We start from the raw sequence: 14,297 nt of genomic DNA on the forward strand, positions 1-14,297 counted from the left end.
GTATCAAAAATATTTCCATTTCCCCCTCGGTGTCCTCCACTCTGATCATTTCTCTGTTGGCCCTGGCCACCCTGATTTTGGTTCGAAACACTTTGGTTCAATGTCTGGTTCTGTTGTGCTTGGTTTTGGCCATATGATTGGGTTTGAGTACCTCCATTGGTATATCCCTGCTGCTGCATGTTGCTTCTGCTTGGGCCGTTCGACCCCTGATGTCCTCTATGAGGCCTTCTCTGACCAAACCCACCTCTATTCTGTAGGTGCGGGCATTGCGCTCGCCAGTGTCCTTCCTCCTTACAGTACGCACATTGATTTAATCCCAATGACACCCCATGCATATTATTCAAATTTCCCCGGCCTTGTGCATTACCTCTACCTCTATTGTCTCCAATGACCTGCTGCAGTAACACCCCTACTATCGTTTGCATCGCTTCTTTTCTCATCTCCAATGGGTACCCATTACATATCTCACTTACTTCTTTTACTGACGTTCTTTTGTTCGACATCCATCGCATTGTTTCCCCTACCCATACCTGCAATCTTTGTTTATCGCCTATTTGTCCCGGTGCCGGCAACTGCTTTGTACTACCTGGAAAAACTCTCGGCCATGATTTTTTCATATTCAACCTTGACGCCTCCTTCCTACCTTTCTTAATAAACTCTCTACTATACTCGGGTGTAGCAAACATTTCAGCATATCTGTCTTCCATTTCATTTTTTACTTCAATCAGTTTGTGCACATGTTTTCTTACATCCTCATCTCTTTGCTCACTGCATGCTAATTTATTCAAATCTAACAATCGCTGTGGCGGTAAATTCCCAAGCAACTTTTTCCATTCTCCCACCAAAATTTCCCCCATGCATTCCAACACTACCTGTCTCTCGTCTCTTCTTCGGTACCCATACAATGAGGCCAATGCTGCCGCCTCATCATTTCCTTCTATGTACATCTCTGCCTCTTGCCGTAATTCAATCTTTCTTTCTTTGCTGATTGCGCTTCGAGTTACCCGTCCAAATCCTGTTCCTTCAGCCCCGACTCTCGACTCCACAGTCTCAATCTCGACTTCGGGAGGGACGGATGGTGCTGAATCTGTCTCTACAACGGGAGGTGCGGATGGGACAAGTGACACAGGTGGCATCTGTGAAGGTCCTTGCTGGGTGCTGGGAAATTGTGTGTCCGCGGTCTGCGCTTGTGGGAGTGCTCGTGCTGTGGGCGGGGCTTGGGTTAACGCTTGCGTGAGGGGAAGTACTCGGGCTGCGGGAGGGGGTATGAGAGCTATTGGTTGGGCCCGCGCCGTCACTGCTGGCATGTTTGGTTTCGATTCTGGTTTTGGGCCTCGACCCGTGTTAGTTAACAAATGTTCCATTAATTCATCTGCTATGTGTAGTTCCCGCTGCGGGTATATTCTGTCTATGTTTATCTGGTCCCGTCTCTCTTCCCGTCTTAGACTCTCAGTCCACTCCTCCTCTTCCTTCTCTTCTGCTATCTCAAGCTTCGTTTTATGCCTACGCGCATGCTTCTCTCTACTCCTTAGTCGGAGCATCGCTTCCCTCCTCCAATCTTTGACGGTCTCAAAAGCTGCAGGTCGCGCTTTCTTACTAATCAGCACCCTCTCTAGGTTATCTATCCTCCCCATCTCAAAACTACCATTAATCGGCCAATGATGGTCGGGTTGCTTTCTAGTTTGCCTATGCCAAATTTCACAAAATATTATCGCACCCACACCATATTTCGCATGCATATCATAAGCCAGCGTTCCCCCAGGCGGTGCACTTTGGCCTTATTCCAAGGACTGTCTACTGCAGCTGAAAAGCCCCGCTAAAGTGGACAGTACTCCAGGCATGTTTCTTTAACCTTCCCCTTTGGTTAGCCACTTTTACCTGGACGTTTGAGTTTGCAAAATCAACACTCTACCAAAAATCAGGTTTCTCTTTGGATCGGGGAATGACTCACCTGATAAAACAAGTCGCCTGTTCTAACGCAACCTCTCCCCACGTCATGTCTGCGCTTCTCTGGCTTCTGCCTCGTCTCGGGACCCTCGCCTCCTTTGCCCTCTGGCCTGGTACGTCGATCAGGGATCAGATGTGTGCAGATCTGCGGAAGGAATCTCTCCTCACTTCTACAGGGCGCCCCGTACACTTCTTGATCCCGGCTCGACCGTCCCGTCCTCACCGTTCTTCCGCCTTTACTCCGTTACAACGTATACGATGGGGCAAGTGGGGGAGGGTCCCTTTTCGGGCACCATCTTGAAAGGGGCCCCTACGGGTCCCTCGTGCTCTGGAAACAAGGCAATGACCATACACGAAAAGATGCGCCAGACACGAGGTTTCAAATTCCCAATGCTAGGGTTTATTGCAAGCAAAAGATAGTATCAATTGGCCAATTCTGATCTCACGCCCCGCGATGTGAGTTTCCTAGACCTCGAGGGACGCAAGAGAGCGAATTACGTACATCAGTTACATATATACAAAATGCATATCATACAATCAGCAAAGTAATGTTCAACACCCCTCTTTATTAAGTTCCTTTTAACTCGGGATGACATAGGACATATCCTACGAGTATGACGATTTTAACATTTTCGATGTCTATTCTAGTAACAATGTGCAATTAGAAAGTGCGGAGGCATCTTTTAGAACACGGTGGTTCTGTTCTTGGAATCAATCAGTACACGGGGGAAGAGCCACATTCCAAGCTTTACTATCTATGAGGTACTATTCGTGTCCTGGGAGCCGACACGTTCTAAAGGGTTTTGCGTAGGGGGGCCGTAAGAGAAGCATAATTCAAGCCTTTAACTGTATTATTCTAACATATTCTACCATTGTACGAGACTGGCTGGCAGCTGTGAAGTGATTAAATGCCCTGCAGCTTCCTCCCAAGGCTACAGAGAGGGAGCGTGGGCATTCCTCTCTGGGCTACTCATGAGGAGTTTCAGCAAACTCTTCAGTCCCGCGACCTTGTCCTTTCATATTCAGACAACAATGTTAACAGTTGAGCAGAGTAAACAGAATTCGCAAGAATTGCAAGCTGCAAAGCAGTTTTTAGACAGAAAGCAATAAGCAATGGTTAACGAGCAAAATGGCGATTCTTGCTACATTTAAAATGGACGCTCGTCGGTCAAGCATAGCAGTTTATATTTCTATAATTTGGTGCATAAGACGGTTGGCCCACGGCCATCAAGTTACGTCTATCATTCAAATGAAGGGTATTCATTTTTCCAGATTGACAGATTGGCTAAGGATAATAGAAAAGATAATACTTCCGGTGTTTTTCATAGAAAAGGGTCTACATTCTTATCCTTGCACCAGCTGCAGAATTTGTTCCAACGGCAACCGTACAAGGACTTTGTTGCTGGCCTTCTGACCAAAAGCAAAATCTCCATTACGTCATCCGGGAGGTCCCAATCCTTGTACCTCAGCCTTTCAGAAACCATGCATGAAGGCGGAGTGTCTTGACCTCAGGATGGAGAACCCAACCCTCCTCTTGCGAGAGAAGGTCCTCTCTTAGTGGAAGACGTATTGGAGGGCAGAAGGACATGTCTAGAAGGTCCGGATACCACGTCCTCCTGGCCCAATACGGTGCAATCAGGAGCATGTGTTTCCCAAACTTTCTCAACCTCCTGATCAAGTGAGGAATGACAGGGACTGGAGGAAACGCGTACAGAAGTGGAAACTCCCAGTCCACTATGAAAGCGTCCCCTAGAGCTCCAATTGGAGGAAATTCCCCGGAGCAGTACAGTTTGCACTTCCGGTTGACACTGGTTGCGAACAGACCCACTTCAGGGGTTACCCAAAGGGTGACGATTTCTTGAAGGACTTCCTTGAGCTAGTTACCACTCGTGGGAGACTGCTCTGCCTGGTCGGAGCGTCCGCCGCCGTGTTCTCCTCTCCGGATAGGTGAGCTGCTGATAGAGCGATTCCTTCTTGAATTGCCCAATACCAGAGCTGCATTGCCTCTCTACACAGTGGTAGTGACCCTACACCTCCTCTCTTGTTTAGGTACTACATGGCCACTGTGTTGTTCGTCATTATCCGGGCCTTCTTTCCCCGTACAGAGGGCAAAAATGCCTTCAGCGCAAGTCTGATTGCCCTCAGCTCCAAAAGATTGATATGTAGTTTGGATTCCGATGGAGACCAACGAACGCTGATTGTCAGATCGTTGGTGCAGGCACCCCGCCTCCTGAATGAGGCGTCCGTCACTACCGTTATCTCTGGCCATGGTAGCCAAAAAGGTTCTCCTTCAGAATGTTGTCCTTGCAGGTCCACCAGAGGAGATCATGTGCAACCCTACTTGGAACCTGAAGTAGGTCTGACATGATTCCTGGGAACTGGGACCATTGTCTTCCGAGGGCCCATTGAAGGGATCTCATTCTCAGGCAAGCTTCAGGCACCAGAAAAATGCCCTATGTCATGAGGCCGGGCAACCTCAAAAAACCGAAGGCCGGGAGATGCTGCACACTTTGAAATTTAGAGACCATCTGTAGAACGTCTTGAGCCCTCACGTCGGGTGGCGAGCTCTTTCCTAAGGATGTATACAGTACAACTCCGATGAACTGGAGCTTTTGAGAAGATCGCATATGGGACTTCTTGCAACTGATGGAGAAGCCCAGTCTGTGAAGAGAGTGGCAGGTGACGTTGCGATGATCCAGGACTTGTTCTGGAGAACGCGCCCTGATCAGCCAATCGTCTAGGTAAGGGTAGACGTGAATCCTGCCTGTCCTGAGACTGGCTGCCACCAGTCATCAATTTGGTAAAAACCCTCAGGACGAAGGTTAGCCCGAATGGCAGAACTCGAAACTGATAATGAGAACCGCCAACAGCAAACCTCAGGTATTTTCTGTACTTGAGTTGAATTGGCACATGAAAATAAGCATCCTGAAGATCCAATGACACCAACCAATGCTGAAGTTGGAGGGCCTGAAGGATCTGAGAAAGATTGACCATCTTGAACTTGTCCTTCCTGGGGAACTTGCTCAAGTATCTCAAGTCCAAGACGTGTCTCAGTCCTCCGTCCTTCTTGGGTATTAGGAAATATGGAGAGTATCATCCCTTGTTCCTCTCCACTACAGGCACCGGTTCTATAGCGCCTTTCTCTAGCAGGGTCAACATTTCCTGCACAAGGAGCGGATCTGGACACCTCAAAGAGTGGCTCCCCGGTGGATGGTTCTGAGGTCTCTGAATGAAAGGAAGGCAGTAACCGTGGGCTATGGTTTCCAATGCCCAAGCATCCAAAGTAATGTCTCACCATTCTTCCAGATGCTGAGACAGTCTGCCTCCCATTGGTGTTTTGTGACTCACGACCTCAGAGGTTTTGAGGTGGCTGATGCAGTAGTTGTTGGTAAGGATGCCCCTGTTTGAGCGGGCTTTGCAACTCTCCCTCGTCCACCACGAGGGAATCTTCTTAGGCCTCTTTGACCAGCCATTCCTCTCGCTCTTCCAACTGAGTAGTAGTGAAAAGATCTACCCCTCCAAGGCTGTCCACTGGAGCGAAAAGGCTGAGGCTGCCTAATAGCAGCACCTAAGGATTTGGCTGCGGCCTCTGAGGTCTGCAACTTCAAGGCTTTTGTCTGCCTTGTTGCCAAAAAGGTGAGACCAGTCAAAAGGCATTTGAGAAGTCTGGATTGCACATCCAACTTCCTCAACCACGCAAATCTGCGTATTATGGTGCTTGTTGCCATGGCTCTCCTGATGCTGTCGGCAGAATCCAGACCCCAATTAAAAAGACTCACACATGGCTTCCTTACTGTCTCTAACAATAGCCAAGAACCTGTCTTCCCCCCCACCCCCCACTCCCTCGGGAATGTGCTCTGCGGCCATGGAAGTACAGTCCCATAGAGTGAATGAGAATGTTGCAAGGGCACATGTGGAGTTGGCGGATTTAAGGGCCATGCTCCCTGCAGAAAATACTTTTCTTGCCCATCCATCTACTCTCTTGTCATCCCTATCTGGAGGGATAGTTTAATTAGCTGCCTGCTTGGAAGTTGCGGTAGCTGCTTTTACCACCAGACTCTCTGGAATGGGGTGTTTAAACAGGTAGTCGGGGTCACTCCTGGAAGGGCTGTATTTTTTGGTCAGGTTTTTGTTTACTGCCAGATTAGTCTCTAATGTCCCCCAATTTGCTGCCACCCTTTAGTGGAGAGCAATATGAAATGGTAAAATAGGATCCATTTTCAGACCCTTATCAAGGATGTCCGTCAGATCATCCTGTTCAAATGGGAGGGTAGTCTTACTCCACCCCATATAGTCTACAATTTAGACATTAGCCGTCTATATGAAGCATCTGCATGCTCGCCAGCTTCAAGTTTACCAAAATGCAGCTCTGGTGAGGTGTCTATACCACTGGCTGTTTGTAAATTATAAAGATTTTTCAATCTCAACTCTTCCGCTCAACTCTTCTGAAATAAATCTCTCAGGCACATATGGTGTACCAAACTGAAGACCAATGCAACATCATTATCTGATGGCTCATTTTCCTCAAATTGAGGGGAGAGATTTGAAATAATCTTTCCTTGGCAAAGGAATATAGGTCTTATCTGGGATAGGCATCGAAGGCTTAATAAATTAAACTCAACGCTAAAGGAGTTGTCTAAATCTTTTTTTTCGGCTTCAATGGCGCAATTGGTTTAGATGGCGCAGTTAGCGTTGACTGTACGGCTGGCGTCGAGGGCGCAGCTTGTGTTGATGCTTTCGACGACATGGACTTATGTTTGGACTAACGGCTCAAAGGATCCTTTGATGACTCATCGCGTCGAGGCCTCGACGGCTCTCAATGAGGATCTGGCCTTCGTCCCCGTGCTAGAGAGCGCGTGGGTTTTGGCTCGAGCCCTTGCCTTACTGGCTTCTTTAGTGGTAGGAGCAGGTCTTACCGAGGGTTGTTTTTTAAATATTTTTAGCATTTCAGATCTAAAGGCTTCTCATTCGGCATGTCTGGAGCTTTTCATGGGACAAGATACCATCTCATGGGAGGGGTCGGATGACAAATTTGAAGAAGCTGACCTGTGGTGCCTCTTTTCCGACTTCCTCAGCAACAATGAGCAGTGGTGGGAGCCACGCATCGACCTTGAGCTTTTAAACGCCTTCCTTCGAGGAGAGTCAGCTCGTCAGACAAAGGTTTCTTGGACAGGGTAGTCGATGGGGATTTTCTGGGGTTTTTACCTACCGCCAATTTCCCCTTTTCCTCCTTCAGAGCCTTTCCAGTCATTGACTGGCACTTGGAGCAGGCCAAGGTCTTATGCTCCACCCCGAGACACCACAGACAAACTCAGTGTTGGTCAGTTAACGACATCTTAGAATCACAATCTTGACACTTCTTGAACCCGGTCTTTGGGGAAGTAGGCGTCAAGGTAGAAGACATTATTGCGAAGAACAAAGGATGCGCTCTGTAATTTCTCAAAGCGATAGCCAACGCGGAAAAACAGAACTGAAGCCAATGGACGCTGTGCGCGCTATATAGGTCTTCGAAGACATCTTCAAGACGGAGGCCCTTGAGGGACATCGAGCCAACTTTATCGACGCACAGTGCCCTCTGACAAAAAATAAATAAATTCAGAAGCACCTGAAGCTGGATATCGAATATCAAAGATGAGGAATACGTGGGAGGACAATCCATTTGAAATGGTATGTTATGCTATACTGATCCATCTGCTGATCCAGGGTCACATTCAACCCCCCCACACCCAGATCGTCAGATTTCCCATGAAACGTGCACATATTGTGAAAGTGTGTGTAAAATAAGTTTGGGGTATCGATTGTGGGTGCATAGATGTTGAATAAGGTAATAGGTTGTTATTGAATAATCCCATGAACCAAAACATAACGCTCCTCTGTATCTGTTATGTGGAGGACTTTAAAGGGGATGCGCCTATGAATCATGATGGTGACTCCTCTTATTGATAAACAGAGTGCGCCGCTACTCGCACCTCGCCACAGCCCAACTTCGCAGAGTCGGCTGCATTTAGGTACGTCTCCAGTAAAAAAAAATATCACTCTGTATATCCCTTGTATAATTAAGCATCCGTCTTCTTTGAGGGGATGGTCCAAATCTTGGAAGTTGAGTAACAAGTATGAGCGAGGTCATCCTAAACTCTAGGCAGGGGGCGAGGGTGCTATAACTGATGCGCGCCCCATGATCTGCAGTCCGTGATCATAGCCATATCATCATTAGGGGTGCAAGGTTCAAAATTGAGGGGAGTTATTTAGCTCCTGCTTGTAGCCTAGCAGAGCCTGGTTAGCTACATACAAACATCTACCAGGAGCTACTTTTAGCTCCCCAGACCAACGGATGCTGAGAAAACACCTATGTGGCTGCAAATCTATGCATTTGTGACAATCTATAAATAAGCATTAGGACACATCTATAAGACATTAAAAGCATGAGAGATCATAAGTAATGGACAAAGTGATATGTTTGCATCATATGTGCAGGTTTGATGTGCGGAATGCTAAATATTAGCTCCTGGTTCCTCAGTGGTAGCTCCTGGTGGTACGACGTGCATTCATCCCCTGTTTTTTTTTGGGGGGGGGCATATAAGGGTTAGGGTGGGGTGGTGTATAAGGAACATTTGATTATTTTATTTTAAAAAAGTGCTGTGAAAACAAAATGGGTGACAAATGAACATAGAGCCCTCCTGGTCACTGGTTAATGCTAGATACCCAGGAGCTTCTTTTAGCACCAGTTTATCCAATCTTAATTTCGATCCCCGCCAGTGAGTATGCATTTGACACTGTCCCAATAATACAACCAAACATAATATTGAGAACAAAGCAAACATTGGGATCGAAGAACTGTATCCCAATATATCACAAATAGAGCCCATTTATGGGGTTGGATGGGGGAAATCCGCGGACCAACTCATTTCCCCACACATTCCAAAGTCCTCAAAGAGGGAGCACTGGGAATATTACCAATAACATATGTCACAAAAGTGAGCCATGCGTGACAAAATTGGACACCTATTTGAGATAACAGGTCGCAAAGAGGTTAGATATAAATGTTGAAGAGGGCAGGGGGCAGGCATGCCCCGTGGAGTACTCCACAGCTAATGGGGCCTGGTCTGGAACGAGCATCACCCCAATGCACAGTAGAATTCCTGTTAGTTAAGAAAGAGCAAATTCAGTCTATGGAACATTTCCCTACCTTATCAACGGTAAGTGGATATCGTGGTCAAGGAGATCGAACGCTGTCGATAAATCAAGTAGAACTAGCAGTCCACACTGCTTTTATGCACAATATTAAGCATGTTAGTCTGCAAATCAAGCAAGGCACTCTCTGTATCAGTTTGGTTGAAAGCCGGAATGTCCGATATGTAAAATGGAAGTCTGATCCAGATAGTGGAAAAAATAGCCACTGTGTGTTCTATCTTCTGAAGAAAATACGAGTTTGTAATGGGCCTGAGATTTGAAACATCATCCAGCTTGACGCCAGCTTTTTTAATTAACGGGGTAACTAACTTCCCTAATACTATGAGTAACAATGTTATACTGAAATGAGGCACTAACAAATCAAGTAAGAAAGGGTGCAACCAATTTCTCATTATCAAGAATCATTTCAGATGGAAGAACATCACCTGGGCGATCAGTGAGCATTCATTGGAAATGGGTGGATCAAGAGCTGGCTCCACAATAGGAGCGCATGGATCAGCTAGCAAATCAGTTTTGATATTTTCACGTTAAGTAAAAATGATGTCTGCAAAAGCCTGTTGCACTCTACTACAGTCTTCATTTGTCGGCATAAAGACACGAGGCTGAACTTTGGTCTTCTCTAACATTTTTAAGATCGTAAAAAGTTGCATGGAACTATTTTTTAGGAATATTTGTTGAAGAAAGTCTTCTTTGGTTCATGATCATTGGTAATAGTGACATAAGTGTGCTATACTAAGTTCAAGAATAAATTAAACAGTCTGTCCCATTCTCCTCTTTCGTTATGACATCCTTCCGATAAAGGGAGATCTGATCGAAGGGAGATGAGACGTCCTTGGCTGGATGCTAGGTGTTATGCAATTATAGGGTAATATAGGCCAAGCAGCAGAAAATCCAAAATGATGCGGTTCGCATTAAAGAATATAAGCCGCGGAGAACATTATCAAGAGCACAGAAATAAACTCCACTGGCTTCCAATAAATTTAAGGATTCAATTCAAGACCCTCATATTGACACACAAATGTGTCTATGGCAAAGCCCCAAACTATTTGAAGGAGGAAATCAAGAACTACCATCCACAGAGAACACTGAGATCTAGTAAACAACATTTCCTAAAATGCTCTCAGCCAAACCGTGCTCGTGGTAGTGACAGATCCTTTCGCTTCCTTGCCACGAAAGCCCGGGAGTCTCTTGTGCAGGCCCTATGACTGAAAACAAACTTATTCGAATAACCCCCTCTTGCTTTCTCCAGCTTCTTTTGTCCTGTCCTTTTGTTGTCCAAGCGTGTTTGTTAGTGCCCTGATGCCCTTGGGTTTCGTCAATTTAGAAATAAAGAAGTACATAGAATTCCTCATTTTGTAACCAGATGCTGCAGTGAATAAAAGATTAATAAAACAACATGCCAAATAATGCTATATTTCGCATCATGCTGCTGTGTTATGTAATAGATATGACTCAAGGGTGATACCAGTTGGTAGCATAAGGGTGGATTACCCCTGCCATCATTGATATATCGAATGAAAATTCTTCATATGTGATCATTTTTTCTAGCTATTATTTTCTGACAATTCTGATAAAAATGTAGATTTTCTATGTTACTAGAAGTACATTTAATCAATAGAAATGTATTTGAAATGGCATGAGAAGCAACTACCACCCCCACTATTAATCAGGCTTCTCCAATCTTTTATGCCACTTGGGGAATGATATAGTAAAGACGCTAAGTAACATTTACAGAGCCACGCACACTGTGAAACAGTTGCTCAAGTTAGGATTGCCACTAGAGTGTTCTTGTCTGTTGAAGAGCTTGAGGAAGGAGGATTTTTTTTGTATTTCTTACCCAAGACAGAAAAACAGCGCAGTACTTCGGTCTGATTCTTCACTATCAGGTGAAGGGATGGATCAGAAGAGACACAAATCTGTGTAGAGAAAACATGGTTCGTCACTAATCTGGAAGAACTCGAGTAACAAAGAAAGCTCAGACAGAAAAACAGGACCCACATGCAAAATTAACAGATCATTTGCATCAAGTGCCGTTCTCTGAACATTACTTACAAAACAGTTTGAGTTATAGTAAAACAATGGTTCAATGACAAGGTCTCTACGGAAATCAAAGTGTTCTCTTTTAAAAAGGTGAATATGGTTGAACTGACTGCCTGTCCCTCAGCCTTCTGTATAGCACAATTTGAGAGGTTCTCGATCATTGTTCTTCCTTAACTTTGGAAATGTCATAAACACCCGGTAGGATCTTGCCCAAAAAAAATAGTGTCCAACTATTAAGATGGAATTTCAGAATCGCACCTTGTGGACACATTCTGAGAGGCCCAGGGAACAACAATAATGTCTAGCCAAACTATCAACGTAGTGTGATTGAACAGAAAGGATTAGACTTGGGACGAGTGTGAGCGGTGAAGTGTTCAATTAATCACGCACAGAACACTCTTAACAGTACAAGTTAGGCCTTAGAACAAACACCTATCAATTAAAAACCACAGGTAAGTCTAACACTAAATATAAACTACTAATACATACACTTTGGGGTGATCTGGCTAGAGAGCCTAACACTTTTAAACACAGTAAGATACCCGCAAATGATGCGAACAGTGGAACTTTAACACATGCTATAGGGGCCCCCACAATTTGCGGATTGCCAAGGAAAAGGAAGCTGGAGTGAGTGCTGAAGACTGGTTCGATTCAATGTTTTTATGGGCCGAGTCTTGGTTGGGGATAGCCGTAAGGATGCTGGTTCCCATCATGGTATTTTTCCTTGTAATTTGTTGTTCCTGTCAAATGATTCTACTGTGCTGCTCCAGGACACCGTCTAAGAGTGCAATGATGATCATGTCGTGTCAATAACAGGTAAAGCGGCTCCCCTCACAAATCACGTGTACACACAGACCAATAAGGGGAATGATGAAATAGAGCACAGGATGATAGGAGTAGAACAACAAGTTGTTCCCCTGGGGACTCTAATCCCCCGCCGCCCTCCTAATCCAGAAAATTATGTGCAGCACTGGGTAGATTTGACAGATGGGGGATGTTGTTTCAGGACGTATACCCCAGAAGAATATGCCCGGATGGGAGAAAGTTTACATCATGTGTAAAGTGTGGGTGCCCAAAGACTATTATAGAAGGGAAGCTGCTGGGTTAGTTAATGGAGTATTATCTAAAGGGGGAGTGTTGAGATGCAAGTGCAAAATCCCAGATAGGCGAAGGGATTTAGGTTGAATAAAACATTAGCAGGTGGCCTAGTGCAAGCAGTTTTTCGTTGGGCACGGCAGAATGTGCATGTATCCAGTTGCAGTTAGGTATGACACATTAGAAGCACCATATAGCAATACAGAAAGAGCAACAATGTATTCACATTGCAGTTGCAGAGCTTAAAGACAGGGTGATGTATTTTATATTTAGCGATATTATACCTCGTTATATTTCAAGAGATGTGCAAGAAAGGAGCGGACATAGGCAGGTTTGTGAATTGGAGTCAGAGAAGTGTTTAGCACTAAAGGCAAGGTCTAGGGGCTAAGGTAGCAGGTATTCTGCCATATTGGATTTTAGGCACGTTACAGAATGTGTTTGTGAAAGTATGAGAAACAGGCTTAACGTGTAGCTGTGGCTCTGTCCAGTTGACCCAGAAACAAGTCTGTCTTCCATTCCGCAAAGAAATGTTATGCCGCCAAGGCCACAGGCAGCCACGCTGTGCCGATAATAGCTAATTGAGTGCAGCTGCAGAGCTCAGAGGAGCTGGGAAAGGAATGTTGGGTCACAGAGGAAGGCGTGGCGGGGCCTTTGAAGGTTGAATTCATGTGAGCAGAACATGGTGTTCTGTGATGCCAATAGACCTGGAAGATTTAGAGCACCACTGCCCTCACCCAAAGAGAGGTCATCATATTTGATCTGCAGGCACTGAGCTCTAGGGATCAACAAATAAGAGAAATTCAAACTTAAGAGTGGTACCCCGATCACGTCATTCATGGGCACTCGGGTTCCCAGAGAGATAAGTAGGGAGGAGACCTACTAGGGCTGTACCGTGATTAAGGATGGGAGGAGCAGAGGTGATGCCAATACATTTATCTACAAGGGTAAGGAGCCGTTTGTGCCTGCCACATGGTCTGGTATGAGGAGGCTCATTGTAATTTTCAAGCAGAGAGGACCTCGCTATTCACACTTTGATCAGGCTCCGACGGAAGGATGCATATCACGTGATGGTTAGGAATATTAACTCGTTAGAGAAATCTATTATGGCAACAATATACCTGGCTATCAATCAACTCCTGAGTTTCGTAGCAATGATGTAGTGGGTTACATGTTATACGGAATGTGTGACTATAGGGGAATATTAGAATTGTATATAGGTGTTAGCCAATGGGGAGTGCGGGATCATGTTGTAATTTTTACTGTGCAAAGTTTTGTTAATTTGTGATTTTCTGCTATAAAAGGATGTAGCACCTTTGGGTGGGGCGAGCTCTGTGTTAGTTTGGTTCTACGGGACCATCTGATACTTATTTGCATGTAATAAAACTGTTCTCCTTGCCAACGGTGCATTGGTTATTTGGCCTAATTGGAATAGTTTTTATATTTTTCAGGTTTTGGGTCATTCACCTACAGGTTTAGGTCTACTTGGTTGAAAATATTTGACCTTTTCCTCTTTGACCTATTTATTTTGGGTCTTTTTTTTTTTTTTTTAGACCACCCGCAATCCCCGCCCCCCCTTCTTACCCCTCCCCACTTTAACCTAGTCCCTTACCGTCCCCCCTCCCCATATATTTAATTTAACTGATAAAAAAACAATCAAAATAAGTAGGTCAAATCGAAAAGGTCAAATGTGTGTCGATCAAGTATGCTAATACCCACCTACACAGGTGCAAAACTGCCATTCGGTATCATGATTTAGGACCAGCTAGTCGGCGGTTCTGCGCCTTGGCGACAATTTCTGGCATTGTGCAGCTTGACGACCCTGGCATGAAGAAAGGACCACCACAATGGTGAGGAACACACAGGAGCCCCCCCAGGACACTATCCAGGAAGAGAACAGTGATCGCCACTGCAATCAACAGCTGGATTCTAGGACTGCCAGCACCAGAGATAGCAGCTTGAAGGCTGTGCTCCTGTGCCCTACTATCACTATACCTCCTACTACAACGACTGACCCCTGCCCAGCT

General features: G+C 45.4%; 1 protein-coding gene across 2 annotated transcripts in view; it reads right to left on the reverse strand.

Annotated features, from left to right (window-relative positions):
• The window catches only part of MROH1 (maestro heat like repeat family member 1), a 2,813,132-nt gene that overhangs the window by 2,341,770 nt on the left and 457,065 nt on the right, over window positions 1-14,297 (reverse strand). For both annotated transcript variants that reach the window (XM_069621886.1, XM_069621885.1), the window contains exon 10: window positions 10,976-11,054. In XM_069621886.1, coding sequence (XP_069477987.1) covers window positions 10,976-11,054 — 79 coding nt within the window. The remainder of the gene's footprint in view (window positions 1-10,975; window positions 11,055-14,297) is intronic.

This window comes from Ambystoma mexicanum, chromosome 5q (assembly GCF_040938575.1).
Source record: "Ambystoma mexicanum isolate Mex_15411 chromosome 5q, UKY_AmexF1_1, whole genome shotgun sequence".
Lineage (NCBI taxonomy): Eukaryota > Metazoa > Chordata > Amphibia > Caudata > Ambystomatidae > Ambystoma > Ambystoma mexicanum.